The sequence below is a fragment of the Strix aluco genome, chromosome 1 (assembly GCF_031877795.1).
Source record: "Strix aluco isolate bStrAlu1 chromosome 1, bStrAlu1.hap1, whole genome shotgun sequence".
NCBI lineage: Eukaryota > Metazoa > Chordata > Aves > Strigiformes > Strigidae > Strix > Strix aluco.
Window position 1 is genome coordinate 147,620,274 of NC_133931.1, and position 17,765 is coordinate 147,638,038.

A 17,765-nucleotide genomic window follows, 5' to 3' on the forward strand; every position below is an offset into this window, starting at 1 on the left:
GCTCTTAGTGTGGTCTCAAGTTGAAACGATCCATTTTCAAATAAAGGGACTGAATTTTCATATGGGGTAAATAATGTAAATCTGGGGAAAAACTGTGGACTTAAAAACTTTAATGAAAATTCATTTTAAGAACAAATGATGTGATAATTGTGATCAAAATGCCTCCTACTGATTTTTTTCCAGACTGCTTGTTGTTATCTTCCACAGTTATGCAAGGTCTCTCTGGTGTTTGGGGAAGGCTCCGGGAGACCCTACTTCCTTGAGAACGCAATTACGGTCAGTGTTAGGTTAATGGTTGGACTAGATGATCTTCAAGGTCTTTTCCAACCTAGATTCTGAATCTGTGATTCTGCAATGTTTAACATTCACCTTGGGGATACTTGAAATCTTTGATGCTGAACTGCACAAATAGAAGTAAAAGAAACGTGACCTCTAAGTAACTGGGGTATGGAGTAACCCAACTTCTGCATTTCACTAGGCTGATCACCGTGCCAACAGGAGTTTTTCCGTAGTAATATTTTGCGAGAGTTTCTGGTAGGACACTAAATTTCCTGATTCCTCCATCACCTTAACACTTGCTGCAGGAACATGGTCTGAGACATACAGACACAGTAACACTGGAAAGCCCTTTCGAAGGGGCACAAGCCAACTCATCGATCACAACGGCCACCGCTGCCATTCTCATCTTCCACTTCAAGCCCTTGCTGTGGAAGCCTCAGACACCCCAAGGACTCCCTCGGCTGGAGGCTGCGACACCCCGGCCTGCCGTCCCGTTAGGGGCTGGGGAAGCTGCTGTGCTCGATACCCGGCCCTGCGGGGACCGCTCGGGGGACCCCAGAGGCTGCACCCACCCGCGCTGCCTCAGGCCCTGCGCTCACCACACCCTGCCCGGTGCCCAAGGGCGGGCGGCGCTGGAGAACCGGCGGGAGACGCACCACCCCCGCCCCATGGCGCATGCGCCCAGGCTTCCGCGACACAGCCGGCGCACGCGCTTTGCCTACTTCCCCCCCCCCCCCCCCCCCGCCTACTTTCCGCTCCCCGCGCGCGCCCGCCCCCGGTGTCCGCCCGGCGCGCGGGGGGGGGGGGCAGGGCCACGCCTGCGTAGCAGAGGGTAGGGGCGGGCCGCGCCGCGTGCGCAGCCGCCGCCGTAGCATGGGGCCGCCGATGGAGCCTCCCCCCAGCCCCGCAGGTAGGGGCGGCCGGCGCGCGCGCGGGAGGGCGGGCGGCGGTTCGCACGTGCGGCGAGGGGGAGGGCGGCGGCGGAGCATCTCCTGCTCCCCCCCCCGCCCCGCTTCGCCTGGGCTTCCTGTGGGGAAACCCCCGTCGCTCTCCGCTGCCCCCTCACACGCGTGGCGGGGGGAGCGGGCTGGGCTGCACCGCCGGCCGGTGCTGGGAAGAGCCACCCTGAGGGGCTCGGCCCGCCCCCCGCAAGCCTCGGCGGGCCGGGGCTGCCCCGCCGGCCGCAGCGGGCTCCTGGCGTCCTCCGGGCAGCGCTCGCCCCGCCGCCTCCTCCCGCCCTTCCTCCCTCCCTCCTTCCCTCTCTCTGGCCGCCGCCGTGACCTCCCACGGCAAGACGTGGACACGGCGCCCGGCCTCACCTCAGCGGCGGCGCGGACCGCGCTGGGGCGTCGAGGTGACCGCGGGGCCTTTCCGCTGCCGCCCGCCTGCTGTAGCCTCCCTGGCTGGGTAGCAAACATAAAGGCAAAATAGCAAGGTTACGTGGTCCTGGGCGTCGTGTTACCAAGGTCTTGTCTGAACGGTTACAGCCACTTATCCCCAGAAGTGGATTTAAGGCCGTGTCCTCACACCCGCGCAGTATTCACTCATCCGCCCCGTTCCTGAGGCAGGTGTCTTCGGCTGGGTGCGTTGGTGGTAAAAGGCAAGTCCCCCGGCAGAACAAACCCAGCAGGGCGTTGATATGCTTCAGCTAATGCAAGGTGTGGAGGCACCTGTAGTTGGCGGTGAACTGCAGCGGTTGTGACTCTGCCCCTGGGTCCGTGCGGCCTGCGGCTGCTTCTTCAAAAGCCGAAGGACGCCTGCCAAGCTCCCGGTTTCTGATGAAAGTGTGTCCTGGGCCTGGATCTCCAGGCCCTACAAACAAGGCATTTGTAGTAATAAAGTTCTGATTTTTTTGATTGTATCTTCCAAGCATTGATCTGTTATTAACTTAAGAAAATGTTATAAAACTTACCGCTGCATTTCAAGTGGTGGTTGTTCATCTACAGCGTAATTTTGCTTCCCAGTTGTCCTTTGGAAAAAGTCAAGTTATTACACTAGCTTAAGTCAAGCTATTGCGCACTCAGTGTATAGCAAAAAGAACACTGAAGTTCATCAGCGTTCTTCCCTATTTATGTCTATAATAACATTATATGTCCCCCCCAATCCACGTTGTAGCTGTATGTTAGGAGTGTAGGACTACTGAGGATGTACTTTGGGTACATGCTATGTGACACCAATACTGGGATTCTTCAGCTGAGCAGTGGCATTGCTTACTGACATCTCTCTAAATTTGCCACCTTGTTATCCAGTATCTTTTGCTTACACCCCCCCACCCCCATCAGTCCCTGGCCGTTACGGCTCTTTTGAAAACCTCAGAACGTGAACTAAAAGCGGAGATGTCTAAGTGAGGTTGTAGAGAAACTGGAACAATAGTTGCAAGAGGTGTGAGCTGCCCTGTTCATATCAGTAAGGTGCTAACTCAGATACCCCGGTGTGGTAGTTTTTAATGTCATCATTGTTAACTTCTTGGCTTACATACAAGAAGAAAGAGGGAGAATCAGAGTTTAGTACCATGACTGAGGCTTCGTTTTATGGCCACAAAAGACAAATACTCTCATGGCTTTGCCAGGCAGTAAGGAGTGAGTATCAAGAGTCCTCTGAAGCTCAGAATGTAGAACCTGTGAATTATGTTGTGATTTGTATGGGAGGAATCTTTTCACAGCCACAGTTTCGGAAGGAATTGTGTCTGTGTCATTAGTTGATTGCATCTAGTAAATAAATTGATAGATATGTTGACAAAATTTTATGTTACGATATTTTGTTTTATCTTTCTTCAGAATGAATGTGATGCGGCCCAGCATTGAAGTTGATTTTTGTGTGCAACACTTCCAAAACTCTGTAGGGTGCTGTTTTCAGTAGTAGAGGTTATGGGTTATTAGAAAGCTCATTTTCTTTTTAATGTGCACTTAGTTATAGCTGCCATTTTCAGATGGTGATGTCTGGATTCCTAGTTGAAGATTCACAAATCTGTAAAGAGAAAGGCAGGGTTATTTACAGTAGTTTAGTTACACAATACAGGTTTTGGTACCTATTCTGGACATTTTTTGGGATCTTAAAAACAGAGGCATTGAAGACTGATTTCATAATTTTCCTAAGCTACTTAAAATGTCTGTTTCTTACTGTCATGTGGAAGTCTAGGTTGTTAAATACAGCAGCAGCATATCAGTGTAAGGAGAGAGCTGGGCTGGTAGAATGGTTGTGACTTGTTTCAAAGTGGCATGGACAGTACGAGAGCTAGAAGAATATACTGAAAGGAATGAAATTATAGCCTCAAAAGATGGAAAGGAAAAAATAATGGGAGATAAAGCAATGTTGAGTTTAAGGGGGAAAATATGTACGTAAAAGGAAGAACAGTTTCAGCTTTTAATTAAACTTCTTTTAGATAATATTTGTGATTAAGAACATAAGTTGCCACTGTCAAGAAAGGAAATGAATGAGAATGACCTTTTTGATATTCTTAGTGTCTTTGACCTGTATTTGGAACATGAAGGGAAGAAATAACGGAGATTTCCTGAAGTTGTTTGACACCACATTTTAAAGAACTGTTCTGGGAAAAGAACTAAAAAAATATTGGGACGCTTCGGTGAGGTTTATAATACTGAATGGTATGAAAGGATTCTTTAGAGTTTAAAATCCAGACTATCATCTGCAATCCTTGCGTTAATGTAACCAAAAGACTTTCAGCTTTCTCTTCGTGTCAGAACACCTCATGCTCTGCAACTTTTGAAAACACTGATGTGTTCTGGTCATATCCATGACGTTAGTTTCTAAAATCTTCATTCATTTGTATTAGATGTACTGATTGTTCCTTAAATACAGAAATACAGAAATCAAAGGTACGCAGTGTTTTTTCTTGTCTCTTAATTGTTACTTCCAGTTAAAAAAAAAAAAAAGCAGGAAGAATGGTATTTGGTACTGTTGTGCGAAAGCCTTGCTTTTAATTTGTGTGTGCTGTTCTGAAAGGTGTAAATTTTATCTTGAAAGGAGTGGTTAAAGAGCTAAATATTCAAGATCCCAAGGACTTTGGGCAGCTTATTTTTAAATGAAACTGTTATTTGTGATTTACATTGTTTTTCTTTACACCTTATCACACAATTCTAAAAATTAGTGGAGCACGTAGTGCTGGAGCCACCAATTAGTGTTATTGGACATGGTGGGAAATCTTAGGTGGTTAGCATCTCCTCTCGTAGTAATTGGGGAGTTTCATTGGTTCTTAGATTTTCCTGCATTTCTTCTTCCTCCAGACGCTGGGTACTTTGCTCTTTCTATGTAGGTTTTACCTGTTACTCATCTCTTTTTTCTGATGCAAATTATTGCACAGTTCTTGAGGTCACTGCTTAGCTCTATTTTATGTGGTCCCTTTGTTTTATATACTTCAGATAGTTTGTGATTTTTGCAGGACTTTTCTCTATTTCTTACTCCAGGTGGAAACAAGCAGTAAATTCTTGGACAACAACCACTGTTAGTAGGGCATAGAAGAAATATGGATTGTATACTTGGGACTGGTTTCAGACAAGAGGTGCTCAAAAGTTTGGGCTTCCATTAAGAAACGTGAAACCCAGGTTAGGAATACAATTGTATCTGTGCTGTTATTATGTTTTTGCCATCCCAGAAAAAAACCAGAATGTGTATTTGGTTGTTGAAACATTGCTGCATGGTGTCTTTCTTTAAGTGACAGAAAGTTGCGTTGAGGATTTCACATCGGTTAGAGTGAAGCATTCAGAAGCTTTGCAATGGTGGAATTCAGGCTGTCAGTGCTATTTTAGTCCTTGGTCGGTCCGTGGCCCTAGTTACTGACCTGGTGTTTTGTGCGTTTTGCACAGTTGTCTACAGTTGTCAGAAGGGGTTTGAGGTGGGGTGGGGTGTTCCCCTTACAGATAGCTCACCCTAAATTTTCCTAACTGGCAGGTCTGTCATACTTGAACAATAGCTCAGGCTAGGTGTTAATGAACCTGCATTATTTTCAGTAGTAAATATTAAGCTCTGATCTGTAATTAATTTTTGGGCCCTGTAACTGGCTTTGCTTTGTGATCAAGAATGTAAAAAAAAACCTCTCTGTGTCAAAAATCTTCACAAGCAACTTCAGGCTTGGCTTTACTTATTACTCACTAAACAATATGAGCATTTGCAGTCCACGTGTAATTAACAAATAAGTGTGCTCTGTTGGATCTGCTTTTCCTTTTCTTTCTAGATATTACAGACTTGCTGTAATATAGCCATTGTTCATTTTTAGCAAACAGGCTTGTCAGTATTCTCGTAATCCAGTACTACCATATTGAAAGAACATGAGCCCCAAAGCAAAATGTAAGACACAAATTCAGCCAGTGAAAAAGGTGAAAATTGACTTTGAGGTGATGATAGAATGGTGAGAAGTTAAAGCTTTGGAAATTTTCCCTGGTGTTGTCATCCCTGTACTCCATCTTAATTTAAAATGATGTCAGTATTAGATAGAAAGATCTCAAAATCTGTAACTTTTTAAATACAAAGAAATTTATTCATATACATTTAAAGAAGAAGAAATGGTAGCTGCATGAAGAATCTGCACTGATCAGCCTCTTTTGCTTTTAAATCAGGGTTTCAGGATATCACGTATGTTGTTTCACTTGGATTATAACACTTCTGTCACTTCATGTTGTCCTTCTATACTTTAAAACCTTAGTAGAGAGCAAAGTACTTAAGACTGTAGTTGATATGCAAACACTTACGTGCAAATGAAATTACCAAACTCGGTAGCATTTCACGTGTGCATAAAGGTGTTTGGTCCTGGTCCGTCATCAGTCAGTTCATGCTGGATGTTTTTGACTGATAAAATCCTTTACCTTTAACCCGATCCTGAATGTTTTTTGTGGGACCAAGGTTACAGAGCAGTATGCTGAAACTGTTTGTCACTTTGGCTCCTTGAACTTCTTGACAGTAAGGGCACAGGAGCTCCCTCGCAGGCTACAGGATTGTGTACTTAAAGTATTAATTACATGGATACGTAAAATTACAATTGTAGGAAAAAATCCTTAGATTTTAGAAACATATTTTTTTTACTCCCATGACTTTAATAGGTCTATCTCTAAATTAATTTGTTCCGATGTGTGACTTTGTGTTTTCAAATAGAGGTTTTAAGAAGTTGATAATATATTCAATGATACACACTTTTTTGATAACTGTTTTTATGATGCACATATGTGCAAATGAGTTAGCATGAATTAATGTAAGATTGGTAACTTTAATACAAAGTGGATAAGCGTGGCAGAATAAAGGAGATGAAAATTTTGAGTTGAATGCATTCTTTTCCTGGAGGAGTAGTAAGCTATAATTATCTTTGCCTATTCAAAACACTGTTACAAGTACACTAAAATAAATCTGAAATGGTTTTTGAAAAAACCTAACCTCTAGAGCCAATAGTCTGATTCATGAAAGGAATGTTTGCCAATAAGCATGCAATTAACACTGTGCTGCTACTTCTTTTATTAATAAATGTGTACTTTTTCAGTGTAGTTTTATAATTAGCTCATAGGCAAGTGTTTTAAAACAAAACTTTGGGATGAAATGGAGTATTTACAGCACAGAAATAATTTTTACCAAGTGATACGAAAAATAACTGAATCGCCAAAATTAATGCACTTATGTTACTTAGCTATAAACTTATTATTCATTCTCCAGCCCATCCTAACTTTAAGTGTTGTTTATACTATAGGTCTGCTTATGGAAAAAATGAGAGAATGGCTGGTAAACTGAAGTTTAGTAGGCTCATCACAGACGAAGGCAAGACCTTCCCTTCTGGAGAAAGAACCGTGTTGCACTTCAGAGTGGAGATTTTCTTTAAATGTATAAGTTAAAGAATGAGAATTCTGTGTGTATCTTCTTGTTTTTCTTCCCTTTCACTGTAATAACTCTATTATTTGTGCTGCTGAAGTTTCATTAATACTTTTCAAGTTCTATTTCTTAGCTTAAAAAGGAAAGGCATCTTAGAAATCTATTCACTGACAACTATTTATCTTTGATGGCAGCTGGTAGGAGAAAAAATAATAAGGTGTATTTAAAAAAAAACAAACCTCTTTTATGACTCCATGTTTCTGAACCAAGGCCCCAAAATAATGAGAGTGATTGTTTTAAAATGTTTATATTTTTATGAGTGTTGTATTTTTTAACTTGGATTCCTGAACCTTGACTGATCTTTCTACAGCATTTTTGCTAGTAAATAACATAACTGATGTCTAAAAGTTGATATAACTGGGACTTCAAGACAAACATGTGGTATAACAGTTGCTAGTGAAGATGTTAAAAACTTACTAAAATGTTCTCTGTTCTTCATATATACTGTGATTCTTACAGAAATAGCTATAATGTTTAAAGTACTACTTTGAGGTATTTTTTTTAAAATGTGCATAGATAAACTGAACAAAGAAAATCTGAATTACAGGTTGTATAATGAGAAAAGCATGTTTCAAAAACTGTTACTAGAATTGCTTGACTCGCTTCCTCTTGGATGCAGAAGGTATGAGGCTTCTGTAAATATCTGGGTAGACAAGTTTTCAACTTTTTCTCAACTTTTCTCCGTAATCTGTGTCCCTGCTACCTGAAGTCATGAGAGAGATGAAAGCAGAGCTGTAAACTACCAGCAGGACATAGTGACAAAAGGGTGAATAAGTCAGTTACCGGCTGTGCTGAATGAAGAGGGGAGATGATACAACTTTTCTCAGGACACTCTTCTAGGAAAGCTTTTGTCTTGGTATTCCCTTTTTGTAATAGTCTTCTAATTAATATGACAAGCTGTTACAGTCCCTTTCATTATTAGGACTGTACAGCAGCTTTGTATGTCGTTCTCCTCTTGTCCTCTTAAATGCTGCCTGCAGCACAGGGCTACACCATGGTCCTCTTAAGGCCTTCCTGGATCCTGTGGTCAGAGACTAACAAGCCAGGAGTGTATTCATCATCTGTTTGTCCAGCTTCCATACAGAGTGAATTTGATGTATGTTCTGTGCTGTTCTAGTGGTTGTGATGCTGTTGTTCCTACTGACGCATTTATTTACTGATTTTTTTGTTTTTGGTCATTTTTACAAAAATAATGAAAACCATTAAACCGAATGGCTGTGGTCCTTGGCCTTCCATGGCAATAAATAGCTTTTGCAGCTGAGGGTTTTGATCAACCACAGAAAACTATTACAATTGTAGTCTTGTGCCTTACATATTGTATCCAACCAGAGAACCGTTTCAAGCACTGAGATTTGCCAAAACACGCAGATTTTATGTGTAAAAAAAAAAAAAAAAGTCTTACATGTGTTCTTAATGTTTTGCTGAATAGGGATATTTCCCAGTGTAGTAATCTACCTCTCCTTCCTTTAATTCTTTACGCTGGGCTGAGGTGATATGGAAGACAATTTCTTTTTCACAGAGGTATTCCCTTTTCTGTAGTTTTCTCCCCTGCTGTCTTTTTTTCCTGGCAACAGCAAGATTACAACCTCTATATCGGTTCCTTATCCTCTCTTGTGTTCCTCATCCCCATGAGGAGTGGCAGCATCCTGGAGTGTTCTGATCTCTGTCTTTAGGAAACATTCCGTAATTTCACCACACAGATTCCTTGGCCGTAGCCTTATTCACATTTTCAAGGAGCTAGTGACTTAGATGGTGTAACACCTGCAAGCCTGCATTTGGTTTTAATTCTGGCTTAACTTCTGTGTATATTTCTACGAATACTGTTAATTTTATTTAGTCTGCTTTTTGTAACCTTTACTCAATCAGCTTGTATTCATCCATCTGTCCCTTGTAATGTTTGATGGTACTAGGAAATTTCAGCAGAATGTAAGGTAAAGGTAGAATCTCAGAGTATTAAGTTATTCTGACAAACATGCCAGAGTTTTGGCTTGCGGGGGAAGAAGGAGAAGCTGCTGCTGGCCCTCTGGAAGCTGAGAGGTATCGTGTTCTTGTTGGTTCACTTTGTGGCCAAAGACTATGATCATCTCAAAGGGCCTACCCAGAAGACCAGGCAAAATGTGTGGAGGATGTGGGTGGGAGCCAGGTATCAGCTTTCAAATGCACAAGGCAAACTGCAGGAAAACATTTCTTGCTTGTCTGGGGATAATTTTATTGATGTTTTGAAGATAAAATAAACCAGTAGTAGTTCTGTTGTAATGCAGATTCTTCTCTAGGGACTAGTCTGCAGAAAATCGGGTATTAGAATTATCTTTCTTAGTGCAGAATAGTGAACTTTCAAAAGGGGGAAAAAATACTTATTATTCTAGAAACTATAATGTAGTTGAAAAAAGGCAAAAGGAATTGATGGTTTCACATCATGGCTGTCTCGTGTTTTTTGATGAAGTCTTGCTTCTGAGGTGTTGTTTCTTTGGAAGTTCTTGCCATATATGTTACTGCAGAGCTGATTAGGTTGGATTGGTGATGATCTTGCAAGTGCTTATACGTTGGTATCTGAAATGCAGTTACTCTGCATGTAAACATATTTTCTAGCTGGTATCCAGTATTGTTAAAATATGTACCTTATTTTTCTTTAATATTTTGTATAAATGCTAGAGATACCAACTTCAGTAAAGTCTTTTAAGATTTTTGAAGGAAAATCACTGTAATTGGAATGGATAGTTTAGAATCAGGGAAGAATATCAAAATACTTAAGACATTACAATTGAAACTCTGAGTAGATATAGTACTGCCCAAACTGAGCATCTGCATTTGAGCTATTTGGAGAGATGGTTGTACCCAGATGTCTAAAACTACCTCCTAGGCATTATAAGATGATTTAAATTGCTTGTGCTTTTCATGGTTTAAAACCTGATACTTACCAACAAACACACTTTTAAAAACTGTAGGTGACATTGTATGTGGTCTTTATTCCCATTTCCCTTATACTGTTGAATAATTAATTACCTTTGAAGTACTGTTGTAGCTCTCTTCTGATTCATTATACTGGACACCTCCCTGTGTCCTGATGTGCCCTCTCCTTCCTGCAATTTCAGCCTCTGCAGGTTTGACAATATGGGACTGGAAAGAGGGAGTTTGCCTGGAGCACAGCCCTGTCACAGTTCTGGTTGAGCTGGTGTTAACACTGGTACCGTTACTTCTTGCTATCAGTCTTATGCCCCTTGCTTCTTGAATAATCAAACAGAAAATTGGGTGCTCAGATAAAACCTGAAAATCCTTTTTGACTCTCTGGGCTAACAGGGAGGCCACTTTTTTCTTTTTTTTTTTTGAGAATGCTCTTGTCCTGTTTCCTTTCTAGCCTTCCATTCCTTCAGTTGTGTTGCTATCCACTTCTCTTCGTCATTAGTGGGTGGCTGGCTGATCCTTGCATTGGAGCGCTGTGCGTTGCTGTTGTGGGGACTGTGACTGCTCCTAGCCACCTCAGCCAGCAGGGGAGGCTCAGCTGCCCTTCCCAAGGCCCTGAAGGCTTCTGTGTTATCCGCTACATTTCCATGTCTGCTGGGGTAGATACTGATGTATAAAAGTTAAATGAAGTACTTATTGGATCTGATTATTAGATCTAGTTACTCCAGAGTGTAAACCAGCTGAGAAGCCCTTTTTTGCATGTATTTAAGTTAGTTTTCTATATTAAACTGGCGCTTACTGTTTGGTTATCACATCAGCATAATAGTGCTGATGTGATAGGGTTGGGTGAGGGCAATGGGGGACTGTCAAAACTTCCCTTTTGGTGGCATCTAGCAACCCAGTTCCTTACCTGTGTCCACCCACACTCATAGATCAGTTTAGTTCCTGCCTAATCTAAGCACCAGTATAACTATTAAAAAAAAAAAGGGAGAACGTCAACCATCAGCTTAGGCTATAGTTTGAGCCAGTGGTGCTGATGACAGTTGCAGTCTTCCCTCTGCTTATTCCTAGTCTCACACAGTTCCCTTTTCTGGTCCTTTTATGTTGTTATATAATGAACTGGATTGGAGAATTCATCTGGCTGGAAAATTGCCTGACAAGAAATTTATTTAGATTTACACCAAATTAACTTCCCCTTTCAGTTCACCCCAGGGCTGCAGAGCACATCGGTGTGGGTAGAGGGGAAGGAGCATCATAGGGATCGGGCGAGGCAGGACTGCAGTAGTCCCAGCTTGCTTTCATTGAAGTTGTACAAAGTAGAGCTGAGAGAGGTAGCTTGGTGGTGCTGTTCCCTGCCATGTCATTCAGCTGAACTGATTTGTCCTGCTTTTTAAAAAGCATGCGTAGAATTTTATGACAGCTTTATGTTGTCTGTAACATAATAAATGCTCGGTACAGTAACTGTACTGATACTCTTCAGAAAGTTAAAATGAAGGATATTTAATTGTAGTTATTTTATCTCAGTCATGAAAATCAGAGCATAGAAGCAAATCTAAGTTGTGAGCTATTTGTGTTTGGCATTCTTGTATTTACAGAAGATGCTTTATTTTTTTTTTTTTTCTTTTGCTATAGAAGAGATTTTTGAGGAGAAGGACAAATCTTTAGTTCAGATTCTGTATATTGCTCGTTGTAATTCTCTGGTTTGTTACCTGATTCGCCCAGGCTCGGTACTGTTTAACCTTATAATGTAACCTCATAGCATTAGTAATCTTTAAAACACGATGAGTTAGAAATCAGGGAAAGGTTAGTCTCTTGCCTTTTGATCTAGAAGTAACTGCAGATGCTCTGAAAAATAGTGTTTGAAAGCGGTAGGTAACTTATTCTGTTTCTTTCCTTAATTTCAATACATCTCACTTTTAATTTCTTTCATTTAATCTACATTTTTTTATAAGCATTTTTTAAATGAAATGATTGTCACTCAGAATAACAGTGTATCTGACGGTAGAGTTTTCATAATGTGCCCATCAGAGCTGATGCTATTCTGAAGTGTAATATCAACATCAAAGAGTGAATAAATAGTGTGTTTGAGGAGGAAAACCAGGTATTTGGTATAACTGTGTTGGACTATACAATGTTCTGAACAAAAATTCTTTAAAAGGTTTTTAAAGCAGAAGCTAAGAAGTAAAAAGATGTGCTTGATAAATTCTCATCCCTTTGTTTTGAAGAAAGTGGTTTTGGAAATGCAGTAGTTTTTTTCTAAATGGTCTGTCGTTTAACTGTTCAAAATTGCTAGCTGCACTCAAATGTACTGGATTTTGTTTTGAGACAACTAAAAGCAAACTGCAGCTGTACTTTTAAACACAGAATTCAGGCAGCAGCATTTGTTCATGTTTTGAGTTTCTCAGTGAAAAAACTAGTCCTCCATTTAAAAGGCTTAGGGTTTTTTTTTTTTTAAGAACTGAAGTCTTACATGTAGCAATACAAATTTCAGGTTGTGCTATATTTCTTGGCTTTATGACAGTGAGTACAGAAGCCAGTTTGTAGAGGTAATGTACATAGAAAAATACTAGTATCCTGAAATAAAAGTAATTCTGCAGACCTTCTATTTAGTAAGGCATAAGTTAGAATGTCCTGCCAGAATTTTCTCCATTATTTTTGGTTCATTGTCCACATTGAGCAGAACAGAAATATTCAGGATAATGCTCATATTTGTATCTGAGCAATTTTAGGTCTTGAACTTTCCTGCCTTTTGATCTGTGTGGTCCTTCCATGGTACTTTGTGCTGCTTTTTGTGACAGTTCTAGTATACTAGTGTGTCTTACATAAACAGTGCTGTGCTCTTTCTGTAGATTGACTTTCTCTGATGGACAGATGAGAATTTTCTTCCTGTTATTTTGTTTTCTTCTCTCTTGCAGAAAATTCTAAGCTGAGACACGTAGAAAAAGATGTTTTGATTCCGCAAATAATGAGGGAACGAGCCAAGGAGCTGTGTTCAGATAAAGTGCAAGGTAAGAGTCAAATATTCATTGGGAGATCAGATGTATTCACTTTTGTGCCCTGAATATAATCCTTGTTTTTGAAGTCAAGTAGTCAGAGAATTAATACGTATGGTCTGCGTCTTATCTGTTCACTGTGAAACCAGTAGTAAAGTGTATAAATCTGCCGTGTTGGCTTTGGCTACTTGGTGATGTGGACTGTTTTCTAAAATGACTTGTTCTTGAGGGCTGTGGAATTTAGTATGATTAACTAGAAAAAATTTCCACATCTCAGTCTAGACTATGTGATGACAGAGCAACACAAGTGTTACTATATTCCTGTATGTAATATTTGATACTTATATAAATGGAATTCCCTCATGTGAGCCATCAGGGCCTCCCTCATTATGATAAATTTATTTAAATGTTCCCAACTGCATCCTTTCCCTGCTCCAGCATTTTAATGATACATACGCATAAACACATATATGTTATTAGATGGATATTGAAATATGATGGCGCCGTCCCCTTTTGCATGTTTTCATTTTCTTTTCTTGAAGAGTACTGGACAATAACTCTTTAAAGTTGGGTATCACCACTTCTTTTGACACCCAGCTGTTCATATATTCCTGGAAGAAATCTGGAACTTTCTGAAGTACCAGAAGGATGCAGCTATGTACACACAGGTTAGCTGAGAATGCTGTAAGAATGAAAAAAAAAAAAAAAAAAAAAAAAGGCCAAGAATTATTCTATACAAGTGGCATGCTTTCAGTAGAGGGCACTTGCCTCTTATCATCTAGCATCTGTGCTCTCTAAACTTTTTTGATCACATACCCCAATCGTAAAAACTTTCTGAGCATGCAATCATGATATTTATTTATAAGTTATATACATGTACCACTGTACTAGTGTATTATGTACATTACAAAACACAAAAATAGAAATTAAAAAAGGATGAGATAAATATGAAATAAATAGTACTTTAAAATAATTTTTATGTTATTTATCAATGGTACAAAAACCTTTTTGCTCTAAAAATATTACTATTAATAACAATAGTTTTATTGACAGCTATATGTTTGAATATGCTTCATTATTTTTTAAAATCTTTGTTTAACACTTTGTGATACAGCCACTGAAAGGTCTGGTTCTAAATTCAGATTATTTCCATACTTGGTTTTAATGGGTGTCATAACTGAAAAAGAGACCTCACAAAGATGCAGAAATCCCAGTGGAAGAAGTGCGTCGTTCCTGCACTTACTAAATCATTATACTCATTTTTAATCCCATCCACAAGTTCTGCAAAGGTTTTGCTTGAAATTGGGCTCATAAATGACCATCTTCCCTGATGTCAAACAGTTGTTTTTCCAAACTAATCAAGAGGTGTTGCACGTTTATGTTTTTAACAAACAGGTTCAAAAACCCCTGAAACTCTCATTTGGGAGATTTTAAAATGGGTTAGAAAATTCTGTTTCTATCCTTTTAAAGTGTCCAGATATGAGAGGTTTTTATAAGTGACACGCTCACATTATGTTCAGCAACAAAACCAAACCAAAACAACAATCACATGATAAGAGGGACATATTCAAACATCTGTTTTCAAAACGCTCTCTCCATAGCATAAGTTTCTTTTGAAAAGCAGCTGCTTTCTAACTCATTGTTAAAACATCACCTTCACCTTGAAGGGACACATTAAGGGTGTTTATTTTTTGGAAATACCTGCTAGGTAGCAAACTACTCACAGCCACCTCTCCTCACCAAAAAGGTCAGCAAATTTGGAACACTTGTCTTTTTGTGAAAGAAAAATGCATACAGTTTGACAGCTCTTTTAAGCTCTTTGCCACAAGATAACCACTGAACCTCTGCACGGTAGGAGAGATTTTCATGGTCCATCCAGATCTTGTTGCAAAGTCTGGTGAAGATGCTGCTGTTTGAAGGGCTTGTTTCTATAAGGTTAACCACATCGGTGTCATCCTGTGGCACTTTGTGCACTCCTGGCTCCGACTTCTGGGCTGCAATAGCTCGCCTATGAGTGATGCAGTGAAGGAGTTTTCACGTGCAGTGCTGTCCCTGTAGCCTTACCCTTCGCTCCACCACTGGTTACACTTCCGCAGTTTTTCCCTAAAACACTGTTTTTATTAAAGAAGCCATTTTGTGTTGAGAATCTATCTTTTGGTACAGCTCTCCTTTACAGGCTCACAAAACAAAATAAAAGTTCTTCGTGCATTTCATTATTGAAATGCAAATACTGTAAGCTGAGAGAAGTTAGAAACATCTGTACTTCCATCCAGCTGCATAGCAAAGTGCCCGCACTGTGTAACTTGTCCTCATACTTGTTTCTTCAAATCTTCAGCCTTGTCTTCTGTGCATCTTCCAACAGGATTTACTGACAAAGGAGTGCATTTTAGTTTGTTGCCATATTGTTTTGCATACGCTATTTCAGCTATTTTTACCATGGCAGGAAGAACAATTGTTTCCCCAATGGTGTGTGGCTTTTTGTCTTTCAGTATTACCTAAGAAACTTCAAATGAGGCTTCTAGACATTTATCACTAGGTTTAGAGTCAAATCTAGTTGAAGTGGACCAGCGTATTTTCAAGCAACTTATTTTAGGGTTTCTCCAAAAGGCATAAAAGAGCAGTGTTGTTATAATTTTGAGATGAATAAGTGGGAAAAGAGTTGGGAATATCTGCCAAAGGAAAGTGGCATCACATGATAGGTAATTTTCAGTGCTGCCAGAAGGACTTAATACAGCTTTTTTTCATTTGAATGATAGTTGAATCATTTTTACTTTGAACTCTATACCTGTTGTGGAAAAAAAAATGAAGAGGAAAAGCAATTACATGTGGGTCATTGAAAGAGGATGTCAGTTAAAAATATTTTGAGAGCATACTATTTGTATAATTTTGTTTGGGGGTAGACCAAAGCGGGGGTGTGTGTGTATTTTTCTCCTCTGAACTTTTTCTGTGTAAGATGAGGATTTCGGTTTCAGCATCTTAATTTTCTGTGGCATCAGCTAATATTGGAGATTGTTGAGCTGTGAGTTGTGGACCATTACCTTGCAGCTTCTCCATGCTTTTTCCTCCATAAATCTTAAAGTAAAATGCTATCTTTTTTTTATTTCTGTGATATTAGGCAATACTGTATTATTTTTATTCTTTCTCCTGAATAGAGTTCAGTTGTGTATCCTTAGGAAAATGAGGTTTGTGGATATATCTGTCAACCACTCATTCCTCTGTCACCTGTAATCCAGCTTTGATCAAACTGTGTGGAAGTCAGAGGTAGAAAGCGAGTATTTCTGATGCAATTTTTATGATCAAATAGACAAGCAAAACCCACCAGCTTTTTTGTTGTACACATTTTAATCTGGAGGGGGTGGGAGAGACCAAACCACAGGAAGTGAAGCTTAAGCAGTTTTGTGAACAAGAGAATTTATCATCTCTTAAATCCATTGTGAAATTATTCCTGGAATAAATTTGCCTTGTTAGTACACAGGGATAGGTGTTAATCAGAGTAAATAGGCTATGGTTTTTATGCTGTAAGCAATTGTAAGCTATGAACATAAGATGGGTAATTAAGTAATCAAAACTCCTGTGATTCGGTTTGTGTGCTACAGAGTGTACACATGTGCATGAAATTGTGCTGCTTACATTAAGTGGCATAGCTACTCATTTAACTTGCTCTCATTTTAGGATTTTTCTGCTTTATGTTAATTTTGTTTGAACAACTGTTAAATACACCTTTGTTTCATTTATCTTTCGGAAATTGTGGTCAATGCATTGGTAATAGAGGAAATAACACTATTCTATGTGTATGGGCCTTTACAATTTAGTTGATCGCTCTAGGTTCATATGTGTCCCTATGGGGAGCCCCTATACATTCAATAGTGCTCTGCGTGAGCAGGGGGGTCCATCTGTATACAGTCCGTTACCTTAGCCTGCAGCTATACCACCTAGAGCTGTGTGCTTATCAGAGCTAATAATGCAAGTAGTGACAGCCTGTCCAGCACGTGTTCAAGAGCCATCCAGGGAATAGAAACCCCAAGGGTTAAAAAATAAATAAAAAACGAAGGTTTTGTTAACTCAAGAGGTGATCCTACTGCCCTGGCATGGTTAAATGGGTGACCCATTGTTGTGCTTGGTTGTTAGCATACCAGAGTAATTTAGGGATGAAATAACCACAAAAATGTGTCCACCTCATAATGTTTAGAACAATTAAGTATTGTGCCTGGTCATACTTTATTTTACTTAGATTATTTAAATTTACTTTGAACTTTTTTCAGATTATTCCAGTATAGTTCTTGTGTGCTGCATGTTTCTCAAGAATTTAGTACAGTTGCAGAATAATGTCTATAAAGGCTTTTTTTAGTGAAAATGGATGTATTAGTAATTTTGTTAAGAGGGTAAACATGCTTTCTGCAAAACACTAGTCAGTTTTTCCATGACCATTATTTAAATATGTTTTATTGTGTTAAGATCCATGCACTGTATATATGTGAAATTGTGCACTATTACAGGAGTGTCAAAAGTGTTATAAAAAACAAGCAAACAAAAAACCCCAACAGCATTGTGATACAGGAGCTTTTCACTGTATTTGTACAAAGTGTAGCATGAATTCATCTGAAAGAATATTAAATCCATTTATTTCTGTATTAGCGTGTCCTTGACATATGAAAATACATGCTTTCAAACTGAAATAGCTAAAAGGAATGTTTATTTGCCATTGCCTTATCCATTGCTTTTATG

At 39.7% G+C, this 17,765-nt stretch overlaps 1 protein-coding gene across 1 annotated transcript in view; it reads left to right on the forward strand.

Annotated features, from left to right (window-relative positions):
• The first annotated feature begins 1,069 nt into the window (after positions 1–1,069).
• CMC1 (C-X9-C motif containing 1) overlaps positions 1,070–17,765 on the forward strand; it is a 43,582-nt gene continuing 26,886 nt past the window's right edge. Inside the window, exons 1-2 of the mRNA XM_074839148.1 lie at positions 1,070–1,189; positions 12,963–13,055. Of these exons, the coding sequence (XP_074695249.1) occupies positions 1,153–1,189; positions 12,963–13,055 (130 nt within the window). The 5' untranslated portion in view covers positions 1,070–1,152. The remainder of the gene's footprint in view (positions 1,190–12,962; positions 13,056–17,765) is intronic.